Genomic DNA, 14177 nt, shown 5'->3' with positions numbered 1-14177 from the left:
CAGTCTGAGAACAGTACAAGTAACTATTCCAGTATTATAAATTTAGATTTGTTATCTACTTTCTGTTATTGTAAATAGTACTGTAATGAACATCAATTGACATGTTTTATTCCATGCTCTTCCTCTCCCCTCCTGAGCAAAAATAATAATAAATAAAAAATAATAAAATAATTTGAGCATGTGTTCATGTATTTATTTTACCTATTTTGATTTTAGTTCCGATCTACCCCTCCTTCCCTTTAGTACGCTTTAAAAATTGGTGGTTTCGGGGACACGTTTGTTACTGAATTTCTACTGAAATGACTGCCTCATTTGTTGCTCACCATTTAAAATGATGTATTTTAATCCATTCCTCTATACCTGGGCTTTTAGATTATTTTGAATTTTTCTCGATTTCAAACAACACTGTGATGAGTATCATAGCACATAATTCCATGTGCACAAATAAAAGAATATAAACCTCAAAAGTGGATATCAGGGACATGGGTCATATAAGTCTTTTGTTCTAATATCCTGTATACATCCATTAAATCAACTGAAGTGGTTGTACCAGTTTACACATACTTTTGCAGGCGGAACAGAGAAATTCCAACTTACCCACATCCTTGGCAATCCTTTCTTTTAAATCCTTGCCAATCTCATGTACATGAAATAGTATCTCCTTTTTTGTATGTAAAATAATACTCACTTTGTTTTGCATTTCTCTGATAACTAATGAATTTTAACATGCTTTTATATGTCTGTTGGTCATTCAGGCCTCTTCTCTGGAATTCACCCATTCTCTATTGAGTTGTTGGGGTTTTTTTTGTATATTCTGGACACTAATCCTGTGACAGTTAGGACATTTATCAGGCTGTTCGTGCAGTGTCTGTCTTTTAATCCTGTCTACTAAAAACAGTACGGGCAGATTTATCAAAGTTATTTTTATGGTTTGGGTGTTCTCTATCTTGGCTAACAAGTTCTCCAATGTGAAAGGCTTTTTGCCTGTGTTTTGTTCTTATTCTTCATGAGGTAATTGTCTGATACTCATTTGCATGACTGCCTGGTGATTTTCCAGATTGAGGAAAAGTGAAACACAAAAGAAAAATTTGGTCAAGTGTATTATAGTTTCCATTGTAAGTCCCTAACTGAACCGTAAAGACATTTTCCTTTTTATTTAAGCAACAGATATCCACATCCACCATGGTTTGCGGTCATGAAGGTTGATGCCTTTCTCATTGACTGCACAGAAAATTTGTTGGAATTCATTGACATGAAGTCTTTGCAAAGCAATTGCTTATAATTTGGGTTGAATAGTTTCCACTTCCCTTACATTTTCAGCCCTAGTTTACCTGACTTCATGCCTAAGTCCAGAAGAAATACATCATTGTCCTTTTTAAAACAGTTAACATAAGATTTATTTTACTTTCAGCAATTCACAGAGACTGTGAGCCCTTCCGTGTTACCCCCGTCAGCTTTGCCACTGGATCTCCTTAATAACGCTGTCACTGCCTTTAGTACTTTGGAAGATCTTATTCGGTATCTTGAACCAGACAGATGGCAGTTGGACTTGGAAGATCTATATAGGCCAACTTGGCAACTTCTTGGCAAGGCTTTTGTTTTTGGAAGAAAATCCAGAGGTAAGTTCTCACTTAAGATTAGAATCTCATTAAATTTTCTTAGCAGTTTTAATGTTCCAGAATCTTCTGTAGCTTCTAAGGAGTAGAGTTTAAAATTCTACCATGATATATGTAGGTAACCCATCTTTGTAACATTTAAGCATATTTACACACTAAATAATGCGTACAAAAAGAAGCAATTATAATTCAGTAGGTTTAGAAGATTAAAAGGGATCATTTTGCCAAAAATTCTTGTTATTTCTTTAATTCAAAAATATCATTTTGATGAAGTCCTCTCTTAGATCTCAAGAGAATCATTGCTTATTCAAATCTAATATTTGGGGTATTTTGATTTAGAGATTCAAGAGAGATTAGCTGCTTAGCTGCTAAGCCAGATTTGGGCCTAGAAAAGGGAGAGAAATAAAAATCAGTACCAATGTCCCTGTGGGCCGGGATTATATAAATTTCCATCTCCTAAACCTACAAACTTCTATAAATAATATGGACAATAACAGTGGCTCATCATAAAATAGAACGGGTAGTTTCCAAGACAGGATTCAGAGCAAGAAAAGAATGACTGAAGGGAATCCGCAATATGATAATTTTTCTGTCTATAAATTTGCCTCTGAAATGATCACATGACCCTATGAACATATCTCCCTTCACCGTTGATAACTAGATTTAATTCCACATAGTTGAGAAATTAGAAATAATATTAATAGAGTCTTCCCTAAGGTTAGCTAATTTTCCTCATAACATTAGGATTGGAAAGTCTCCATATCAGGCACAAATGTGAAACAGTAATAGAAATAACGGGCTAATTATAATGCACTCAAAAAATCTCTTGCAGGCTCTCAGAAACATTGAAGTCTACCCAGGGTCACTCTAGAGGATGGAATGACAGTCTGGAGAATTTATATGGAAGGAACAATGTTTAGTTAGTTTGAGCAATTCACAAGGGCAGATTGCACCAGACTTGTTCTTCTAAATCTTGTCAGAAAGAAACCCGATTCCTGCCCTTTCCTGCTAAGAGTTGCAGCCCTTCTGGATCAAGAGCTTTAATCTCAGCAGGTCATGTCCAGACTTGCCCAACCATGGTATTTTGCTATGCCAACAGACGTGGTTTCCTTTCAGCAATATTTGAAATCGGTGTTCAAGTGCAAGGGCAGCCGAATCCTGTCCAGATGCTGGAAGCTGTTGCATATTTATAAGATTTGATCTTGATGAATAACTTGATGAATAACTTATGAACACTTCCCTTCCCTCCCACTTAGGAACAGGAAAATGAGGATCTGCAAGGCTGGCTGAAACCCTTGTGAATAGAGCCTTTGTTAGATTTGAAGTAGATTATCATGTTGATCTGGAAAAAAGCAAAGGGAGTAAACCAGGTTCTAAGCTCAGATCTTGTTTTTGACAGCTTATCTCAGGATTCGAGCCTAAAAATCTCCCTTCTAGCCATGCCTTTACGCCTGTACCTCTCCACCTGGTGTTCAGCGAAGATTTGGCCAGAGGCTAGCGTTGTATTTAAAAGCATCCAGCACTGAACCAGATCTTTCAAATATTCATTTAGCACTTTCCAAATTGAAGCCCTTTGCAGTTTGCCAAAACTATTAACTTTTTAAGCGTACAGTAAGTGTGAGAAAAGCAGTGTATATTTTTGGAACTCTACATAAACTAAAATGCAGGTGTGGGATAACATCTATATAGACAAAACCAACTCCCCTCCCAAGAGTCTTTCTACAAAGGAACAAGGAGTAAAACGTTTAAAAGCTTCTAATTAGACATCGAAAGTGATTTTCCACAGAATAAACATATCACAGTGTTACCACATTCATCTTAGAAAGACCACCCTCAGATTGCATCACAGTAATAGAATTTCCTTGAGTTGAATATCTTGAAAGAATGAGCAACAAAGGAGTAAAGTGTATCCGTGATTTTTTTAACAGTCCGTACTATCTTTTTAGTAAAACTTGCAATATTGGTGAATCTCAATAAGAAAATCTGCATTAGGATAAATGACTTTAATTGGTGCCATACTCAGTCTTCATTCTTGAGAAGGACAAACTAATGCATGTGTGTCTCAGGAAGTAGCTAGAGAAAGGAAATACAGAACCCAAACATTGATTTTTATTCTTCAAATATTTTGCAGAGGGAAACCTCCATAGGACTAAAATTATAAAAAAATATGTGTTGGATGTGATCCTTCACTCCCTTCTTTTCTCTTTCTTTCTTTCTCTTTCTTCTTTCTTTCTTTCTTTCTTTCTTTCTTTCTTTCTTTCTTTCTCTCTTCTTTCTTTCTTTCTTTCTTTCTTTCTTTCTTTCTTTCTTTTCTTTCTTTCTTTCTTCCCTTTCTTCTCTTTCTTCTTTCTTTTTTTCATTTTTCTTTCCCAGAAGTTCTGCGTAGTGTTTGGAGACTTATTTCAATGAAGCTTAGGTGAGCTGGGAGCCTTAGTTAGGAGTAGGAAGCGTAAATTTCAAATAAGATATGCCAAATTGAAAATCCTTAATTGTATTTGTAGTGTACACTGCATTAAGGTTTTTCTGGAGGGTTTTTGTTTTTTTGTTTTTGTGTATGTTTTTGGGTTTTTTTTGGTTTCTGTTGTTTTCTTCCTTTTCTTCCTCTAGCTTAGGGTTTTCATGTATACCTTGCTACTGCAGAAAAAGAAAATATCTTATTTTCTAAATCAGGCTTACCCAGTACTTAAAAAGGGCTTTTGACTGTTGTGTCAAATATGATAAATGAGTGGAAGCTAAGTTGCAAGTGTGTTTAAATTTTCACATTGTAGTAGGTATCATAACTCAGTTCACTTGGGAAATCTATCTAACCTTTTATTGTGGTTAAGTAAACATTTTAAAGTGAACTTATACAGTCTCATTTTCTAGTTCCATGAAATACTGTGTTTAAAACTGAGGTGGGTGAATATCCTTTGAAAGCTGAGAGCTTCATTCACATTCTAAAGAGGTATAAATCTTGAGCACTGAAAATTTTGGCAACTGGCTTTTGTTTTGTGTGTATGTGCATGTTTTCAACTTTCTAAACCCTTCTGGCCTACATAGTAACTTCTAGAGAAAAGATTCAGATAAACTCATATACAGCTTTAACAATGAAAGAGCAGTATGTACATACACTATTAGTTCATCAGAATGAAGTCAGGTGAAATACGTGACGTCATTTAACTCAATTATCTCATTACTTTTATTAGCGGTAAGTTGGTCTTTTATGGCACTCAAAAGAATGAACTCATTTCCTCTTAAATATTTAAAAGCTTTCCTTTCACAGGATCATTTTTCAGATGAAAGGGAAATCTTTAAATACTCAAAACAGTGATTTTTTTCTATTGAGTCGGAAAAAAATCATTTTTTAGCTAAATGAGATGTTGAAATGAACTTTTGGAATTAGTATCCTCTTGGCATTTCCCTATACTTGACCAAGGATTTAGTCAATCATATAGTTTATGTGTGCTTATAATTTACAATTGCCTATGCATGATTTATAATGTATTTCTTGAAAATACTTATATTGGCTTCCTTTGATGTTTCAGAAGGTGATCACATGTACAAGTCAATATAGAATCATAAACATGCAACACGAAAACAAGCATTTAATGCTTTATCACCTTGTCATTTTAAAGTCATTTTAAAATTATTGGCACTTAATTTTTAAAACTGGAATACATAGTGATTATTATTACTTGAAACCATCTTTAACCAGGAAATTTGTTTCTTCTTTTCAATTCTTTTATATAATGTTTCCCAGATTGGTGAAAAGATATTTAACCAGATTTATTCTATTTAGATAACACTCCAAGTTTTAATAAAACCTTTATTTTGAAGAAAAAGATCTGATGAGTTGTATGTTATCCAAAACTCTTCAATTTTATTGGAATTGCTATTGGAATATTTCTAGGGGGATAAAAGGCAAAGGTACAGAGCAGAAATTAAAATTATATTAGAGATGCTTATACTAATAAGTACTATTTGTGTTCATTTAAAATCATCTTAAATATGACATGCTATTTTGATATAATTTAGCTGAGGCAAAGTATCATTTTGTAGCTAAAAACAATGATTCTTTGAGAATTTACTACAAGAATCTGATGAAAGAATATTTTTGTTTGGTCTTCACAAGTAGGTATTCTTTTAAAGAATAAAACACTACATAGTTAACCAACTTACTTAAAGAATAGAGACAGTCGTTATCAATTAGACCTCTTTTCCCTCCTTTAGACAGAGAACAGAAATCTGAAGGAGTCTAGTTAAACTGAATTTCAAACACTATGAATTACTCAGTGCGCGAGAAGCAGGGATTTTGAGCAACCTCAGCCTTTTTAAATGTATCATTGTTTTTTTTTACTCATGGTTTACTCAGTTGTCCTAAAAAATTCATCTTCTTCACGCCCTTTTTATGAGTCTTATTGCCAGAAAAATTATATAAAGCTCTAGTTGCAAGTTTCTGTATGTTGTTTCTCATTAATTACAAGAGCTTCTAATCCTTTTAAAAATTGCATTTGTTTTTTAATCCAAGCATTCATCGTTTTACATTCTATTCTTCCCTCCAATGCTCTCCTTGTTTATTTTCTTATGAGGTTAAAAGGTGTAGCCCTCTTTTTCTCTATTAAGTTTCCTATTTATAGCTCTCAACTGTTTTGTTGGCTCTGTTCTTAATATTGCACAATGGCATCTCTTTAATGGTCAGTAAGTCATAATGAAGCTTTGTTTACTCTAAAAGAAAAGTCCAACTTGCCAGCTGCGTAGCCGTAAAACCTAGTGAAAATAAGAAGGGATCTTGTTGGGGGTATTGTTGGTGAAATAGATTTCTCTATGAAAAGAGCTTGATGGAAAATAAATTCAAGCTCAAAGCATGAACGTGTATTTTTCTTTGCTTTCTTTTATGCCACTATATGAAAAGAGCTTGATGGAAAATAAATTCAAGCTCAAAGCATGAACATGTATTTTTCTTTGCTTTCTTTTATGCCATGTAGTGGTGGACCTGAACCTTCTAAAAGAGGAGGTAAGACTATACAGCTGCACACCTCGTAACTTCTCGGTGTCCATAAGGGAAGAACTAAAGAGAACCGATACCATTTTCTGGCCAGGTTGTCTCCTGGTTAAACGCTGTGGTGGGAACTGTGCCTGCTGTCTGCACAACTGCAATGAGTGTCAATGCGTCCCAAGCAAAGTCACTAAAAAATACCATGAGGTGAGTATATCATTTTCTTTTGGGGTTCCTTTGTGATTTAACAAATAATAAAACCATAAATCTGATAGGAATTTTTGTTTGGAAGGGAGAGGTAGCCTTCATGGGAGAAGAATGAATAAGGTGTACAAAATAGTTCATGTTTTCATTTTTTTTTATTGGGACCTTTAACTCAAAACCTCAGGTATTAAAGGCTTGGAAAGCTTGTCTTCCAGTTGTACAACACGGGTAGTCAGTGAAGGTTTTATCTGTCATACAAAAAAGCAAACGTGTTCTGCAGGGGAAAAAAATGGGTGGAACTTTTCAACATTACACTTTTCAAAATATGAAAGGAAAATATTTTAAAGACAGACTAGGAGACAAATTATTGTCTCTGTTGGAGAAAGGAGATCTTTGATATTTATTTTTCCATTTGGGGCAATACGGGAACATAAGTCCCAGGAAGACATATTCATAATTATACCAATCTTCCCAATATTCACGTTGCCCCAAATAGCACGTTAAACCTCTTATGGTTTCCTTTCATCCCTTTATTGTGTGGAATTAAGGAAAATATAGATATTAAACATTAGTAATTATTGTTTTTCAGAGCCTTGAGAGCCTTAGAACTTACTCCAAATTTTTGTTAGTGCTAGACTAGCCCCAGTGATACCCATCCTTTCTCCAGCAGCATCGTGTAGTGTCCATACATCAGCAAGCAAAACATTCTTGATGGGTCAACCTTCATTTTTACAAAACGTTTACATTACACCAAACCAAAAATCTGCCCTCCTGCCTTCATTTCAGTATATCATCACTTCATGACTTTTAATCTTTGCCACTAAACCAGAGAATAAATAATATGCTTAGTAAGTAAGATGAATTTTCATGTGCATAAGGACATCAATAAAACAATAAAATTTAAATAACAGGTTATTTAAATATGCCCCGTATCATAAACTGTGCTTTATATGACAGGGCCGAGCCGCCCTCCACCAGCCGCCCTCCACCACGTTCTGTATTGCAGCTGATGAGTGGGACAAAGCGCTGGATTCCGATGGACAAGGAATCCTGTTTCCATCCTAGATCTACTATCTGTAGATCTGTCTGTACACACGTACCAGTAAGGATGTTTATCTAATTGTATGACCACCTAGTACAAGTTTCCCACAACTCTCTCTGATGCACGTGTGTGTGGAAGTATAATTATATGGTTACCTACTCCACATTTTCCACAAATATCTCCAGAACAATCATGTCTTAATTTTTTTATTAAAATGCTCAGTGGGAATCATTAATTTTTCTGCCATAAGTTTTTGTTAACAAATTACCTTCTGGGGGAAAAAAAAAAAAAGAAAGTTTGTCTGTTTGGTGTAACTCATCATTTCTGAGACCTAAATTTTTCTCAGTCCTCTATTTTGGAAGTAAGTTTGGAGTTTAATACTATTCCTAAATAAGTGAAATTATTTTTAAACATAATTTCAAAGAGTTTGAAAGCCATTAAGTCATTGAATACCATTACTGTGAATCTAGTGACTTAACTCCCTTAAAGTGAAGCCCATCTCAGGCCTTTTGGTGACTACTGTTCCAGTTTTCAGTTTGGAGATTATTCTACCCCAGGGAGAGGGAAGAAGCAAAGACAGAGTTTCGACGTTCTGATTTTTCTCTCCTTCATCTACTACCTCTTCTATAGGGTAGGCTCCTACCTACTAAGAAGGCTACTATGCCAGCTTCCCTAACTATTAAGCTGAATTATATCCCTTGTGTTACTACTCTATAAGTTATCCCCTGTTTGGTTCCTTTACCATTTTCAGTGGGTTTTGTTCAACCATTGAACCAGAAAATAAGTTCAGAAAATTGAAAGGCTCGTAATATATAGGATGATATTATTGTTCCATGTTAGGATATTATAGTGTAATCTTATTACTAAGGAGAGTCTTATTGCTTCTGTATCGATTACCAGATACTATTTATTGGAACCCATTTTTGCTCTTCCAAAATGGTTTTTCTATCTCCCAAATAGGATTTTTCAGAAAGCAAGACAGGAGCTTTACATAAGTATGAACTTAGATGTCACCTCTTCCTTGAAACACTTCCTACGTCCCTGCCAGTCGTAGCATAACGAGTTCATCTTCTGTGCCGCGTGTAGAACTTGAGAGATGTCTCGATTAGAGAATTTTTGCTATTTCATAATTATTACTTATTTTTATTTGTTTTTACCAAATTGAGAACTAGGAAAGAACAAAGATCACATTGCAGTGTAGCACTTGACAAAACACACTCCCAGGTCAGACATCCAGGGTTTGAAGCTGTTTGGCTTTGAGCAAATGACTCAGTCCCCTGCACCTCCCATCTCCTCGTGTGTAAAGTGGACATCTAGCTCCATTGTGAGGATTCAAGGAACTGACAAAACACTTAGAACCAGGTCTGGTACATTCCAAGCCCATAATATGGAAAGAGCCAATAGCTGCTCTCTCACTCACCTCTATCCCCCCTGTGGCTTTGATGATGGCAAATGATCAATAAAGATTTAATGAACTATGCCCAGAAGAGTATGCTCTTTCAGGGAAAAATATCTGTAGGATCCTCTGACAACAGAATTGTATTTGTTCCTCTCTCCCATTCCTAATTAGCCTGACATTCATCTTGCTTATATAATTTTTTTTTTGCAACATGAAGTACAGACTTACTTCTCTTGCATAGATCTGTTTTGAGTACAAAGTAAAGACCTCAGCAGCCTTCCTCTAGTACTGAGTCCCACCCTCCAAGGTTCTGCGGCACCCAAAATTTAATGGCACTCTGTTTACACAGTGTAGGTAGTGGTACATGTTCATCCCTTTCTTTCTGTACCTCATCTAATCTCTCCCACGGTCTCTGATTTTAGCTTTTTCCCCGGATTATTCAAAGGTTTGTAATTTTAGTTTGAACCTCTCTTTCAAAACTGTGTGAGATGGCATGCTCCTACCTTCTTTCTTTTACAGTGTCATAAACTTTGTCCTGAAAACTGTCTTCTTTAACATTATCTGGGACTTGTTGGTTATTTTCCAAGTCCTTTTCTTCCAAAGTCAAAACTTTGGAAAAGAAATTCAGAAGGAAAGCACTAATTAAGCCCCGTCCTGTGTATTAGAATTTCTTATCTAAGATTCAGTATAACTAGAACATTATGAGATTCTTCTACTCTTTGTAAATCTCCACAAACACCAGGGGATGAAGACTGGGGGTGTGGTAAGGGGGGTGCTTTTATTTGGTGACTGCATCTTGACGTAAGCACTTGTAGAAGAAAGAACGATTGTAGGATTGTAGCCTGGCATGGCTGCCTGTTAGGACTGTATATGGTAGCTTCTCTAACCCTTACCTTTTATAGTAATTTTTTTCCCCCTACTAACTGGGAAAATGTATCCAAGCAGAGATAGGAATTAAAGACATTGGCTACACCAGTACTGCAGTTTATCTAGCCACTCAACCTCATTCCAGAAACAGTTCTTAACAGAAGTTTGATAAGGTATAGCACCAGTATCTTAAGAGTAGTTAGTTTTGATGCCACATTAAGTTGTTCAAAATACTGACACATAAAATAGTATTCAATCGTTTCATGTTAAAATAATATAGTCTCAGTGATTTGTATTCTAGAATTCCAAACGTAATAGAAAATCTGCTTTAAATGTCTCCTATTTCTCTTAGTTATTCCAAGACTTTGCAGCTTATCTCTCTAGAAAGTTACTAAGTAAGTGGAATATATGGCTAATTATATATTCTGAGTCTTTATAAAATCATCACCTATCACTCTAATAATTCATCTTTGGCTAAAGTATGAATACCGGCCATGTCCCTATTCTCTCTAAAGCTTCTGTTCACTCATGTGTAAAATAGGGGTAATAATTGTAAATTACTTCATAGGATTCTTGTGAGTCAAAGTATGTAAAAACTTTATTACAGTGCCTGGCACCCAGTAAGCATTCAAAAAATGTTAGCTGATTAACCTTTGATATGGCCACATACTCCAAGTGAGGTATACATTCTCTGCGTTTCTCTTTTAAATCTTCAAATGGAACAGTCATAAGATTTGACTTGTGCCTTTTTGGATTAATGAACATTTTCCAGGAAGGATATCTTTTAGAAGTTGCTCTATGAAGTTATCTGTGTCCTACCCAGAGGGCAGAGAAACTAGGCCGCTTCATTCATAATCCGAACAAACACAATTCCTGAAACTTTATTTCTAATAGGAGAAGTCCAGATACACATTGAATAGGTGGTTCTTATCAAATTCTTCAGATAATCTTTCGTCGAACACATAGCTGTGCCCTCCTGTCACAGTGTCAAAAAGAAACATCTTTAGTATCCGTGTCTATTTTGCAGTATTTTTGTATTAAAAAGCCAGACTGCAAATTAACTTCCTGTGATAGAGGCATCACTGTTATTATCACCCAACCTCCATATACTGCACAGTAGGATCCAGCTGCACGAAGTTAGCTGTGACGAAGGCTGATGTCTATGAAGTACATCTAATCCATCTCATCAAGTTTATAGAGGACTTGAAGCGTAGCCAAGAAAATTAATGAGTGGCATAATTGAGCAAACTCAGCTGTAGAGCGATCGTGTTTCCTTCCACGGTATTGCAGTGCTTGTATCCCTTCAAGTATAAATATTTGTTACACGTGTGAAAAAATGAATGAGTGAAAGCAACCGACAAACAGAAAACAGGCCTGGGCGGTAGGGGTTTCAGAATAGTGAACCAAGGTAAAATTCTCTGTGATATCGTCAGGGGAGTAAAATAAAGAGGGTGCAGTGGGTCTTTCAACATAAAGACTGTTCTGTATGTGGGGGCAGCGTCCTTCCAAGTGGCCGGTGTTAAAATGTCCTTTCTGTTGTGAAAGGATGATCATTTAGAATTTCTCCCTTTTTTAAAAGATTTTATTTTATTATTTTCATGAGAGACACAGGCAGAGAAGCAGGCTCCCTGGGCGGGGGTGGGGCGGGGGAGCCCGATGCAGGACTCGATCTCAGGACCCGGTGATCCCGCCCTGAGCCAAAAGCAGACGCTCAACCACTGAGCCACCCAGGCGCCCCTAGGATCTCTCTGCAGGGTCGGGGAATGTGTTCCTGATGCCTTCACTAGGAAAAAAAAAGAAAAAAAGAAAAAATCAAAATTCTATCAGTCTTCATTGGGCTGCAAGATTCTTCTCTGAAATTTTGCTTGTCCGTGAAATCAAAAATCAAAAGTGGTAGACATCGTTTGACTTTAAAGATGACATCTACGTTGTTCCTTTCAGGTCCTTCAGTTGAGACCAAAGAGTGGTGTCCGGGGATTGCATAAATCTCTCACGGACGTGGCCTTGGAGCACCACGAGGAGTGTGACTGCGTGTGCAGAGGACACACGGGAGGATAACCACATCGGCACGCGCAGCCTCTCCCAGCGCAGCGCGGCTCCGTGGCTGACCTGTTCTAGAACTTGCGCATTATCTCCATCCATAATCTCAGTTGTTTGCTTCAGGGACCTTTCATCTTCAGGATTTTACAGTGAGTGTTCTAAGAGAGGAGACACCAGACGGAATTAGAAGTGGTGCAACAGCTCTCTCTTGAGAGGAGGCCCAGATGACAGGAGAAAAGGTTTGGGGTTGCAAGGGGAGAAACAGAACAAAACAACAGAGAACTGTTGTCCATCACTAGCCAGTGGCAGAGTTAGCATGTCCTTCCTCCGCTCGCTGGGCTGTGGACTCCAGCTGTCTCCATACGGCGTAGGCTAAAGTCAGTCCAGGAAAGAACTGTGTGCAAATGAGCACCTGATCCTGTTGCCTTGCTTAACTCTAAAGCTGCGTGTTCTGGGCTCGCGATCGCAGAAATCTGGAATCGTTTCCTTATATTCACATATATAAGCCAGAGTGTTCTATGTTCTACAAACTTGGTTCTTACGAAGGAACGATGTTTCTATGAATCAAACTTGTCTCATGCTGATAGGAAAGACTGGATTTTCCATGTTTCTTACTAAAATTTCTACCATTTAGAAGAAGAGAACTACAGTCATGGTTTGGAAGAGACAAACCTGCAAAAAGAAGAGTGGCCTTATCTTCACTTTATCTATAAGTTGGTTTATTTGTTTTATTGTGTACATTTTTATATTCTCCTTTTGACATTATAACTGTTTGCTTTTCTAATCTTGTTAAATATATCTATTTTTACCAAAGGTATTTAATATTCTTTTTTTTTTATGACAACCTAGATCAACTATTTTTAGCGTGGTAAATTTTTCTAAACAGAATTGTTATAGCCAGAGGAACAAAGATGATATGAAATATTGTTGCTCTGACAAAAAATACATGTATTTCGTTCTCATACGGTGCTAGAGCTTAGAGTAATCTGCATTTTAAAATACTGAAGTGGGAAATCAGTAGAATTTGGTAAGTCGCAAAGACTTTTTGAAAATAAGTGATATCTTTCCCCCCTGTTATTGGAGATGCAAATAAAAAGCAACATGGGAACGTAGGCATTCAAATCCGGCCGTGACTAAACCCTAGCCCTTCTTTTGGGGAGTGTGAGCCTAGCTCAGAAGAAAAAAAGCACCTTGTGAAAAAAGACTGGACAGCTTCCTGACAAAGCGTGCTCTGCTGTCCTGTAGGAACACATCCTATTTATTGTGATGTTCTGGTTTCTTATCTTTAAACTCTGTTCCATACCCTTGTATAAATACATGGATATTTTTATGTACAGAAGTATATCCTTTAACCAATTCACTTATTGTACTCCTTGGCAATTGAGATGAAAATCAGTAAAATACTTCGCTTGTACAATGCTTAATATTGTGCCTAGGTTATGTGGTGACTATTTGAATTAAAAATGTATTGAATCACCAAATAAAAAAAAAATGTGGCTATTTTGGGGAGAAATGGAGTTGTGTGTGTGTGTGTGTGTGTGTGTGTGTGTGAGCGCGTGCGCACGCACAATATTTGTCTCTTTAACTCCAGGACAGTGAAAGAGATCGGATTTCGCGTTAACCGTGGTTCCCATTACGCAAGGCCTGTGTTAGTTCAAAAGACAGGTAGAAAAGCCTTGAGGCTTCCCTGTCTCTTGTCTCTGGTGTTTTGGAGTGGTTTTCATTTCCTCACGGATTTCTGAGAACTGAAATTGCACCTGACTTGAAAGCTGTTAACGTGATTTATGAATTGCTTAGCAATCGATTAGATGGTGGTACGAAACTGAAAAAAAAAAATCCTATGAATTCCCACCATCTTCATTTTCAGGGGTAGGTACTAAGTGACTCGGTGGGGTGACCATGAATCGATTGGGGACACACAGACTAAATGTGCCTTGAATAGCACACTCCAGGGTGTGGATAGTCACCTTCAGGTGTAGATTCCATTCAGGCCCTGTGGGTTGGTTATCTCTGCCTTTCTACCAGGCCCAGAGC

General features: G+C 36.8%; 1 protein-coding gene across 2 annotated transcripts in view; it reads left to right on the top strand.

Moving 5' to 3' along the window:
- The window catches only part of PDGFC (platelet derived growth factor C), a 199189-nt gene extending 185554 nt beyond the window's left edge, over window positions 1–13635 (top strand). The window contains exons 4-7 of one of the 2 annotated variants that reach the window (XM_072724915.1): window positions 1412–1619; window positions 6581–6609; window positions 6695–6798; window positions 12045–13635. In XM_072724915.1, the coding sequence (XP_072581016.1) occupies window positions 1412–1619; window positions 6581–6609; window positions 6695–6798; window positions 12045–12057 (354 nt within the window). In that variant the 3' untranslated portion in view covers window positions 12058–13635. Of the gene's footprint in view, window positions 1–1411; window positions 1620–6580; window positions 6799–12044 lie in introns of both variants that reach the window. The other variant, XM_072724914.1, reaches the window with a different exon arrangement.
- The last annotated feature ends 542 nt before the right edge of the window (window positions 13636–14177 follow it).

This window comes from Vulpes vulpes, chromosome 10 (genome assembly GCF_048418805.1).
Source record: "Vulpes vulpes isolate BD-2025 chromosome 10, VulVul3, whole genome shotgun sequence".
Classification (NCBI taxonomy): Eukaryota; Metazoa; Chordata; class Mammalia; order Carnivora; family Canidae; genus Vulpes; species Vulpes vulpes.
This window is presented reverse-complemented; position numbering and strand designations above follow the sequence as displayed.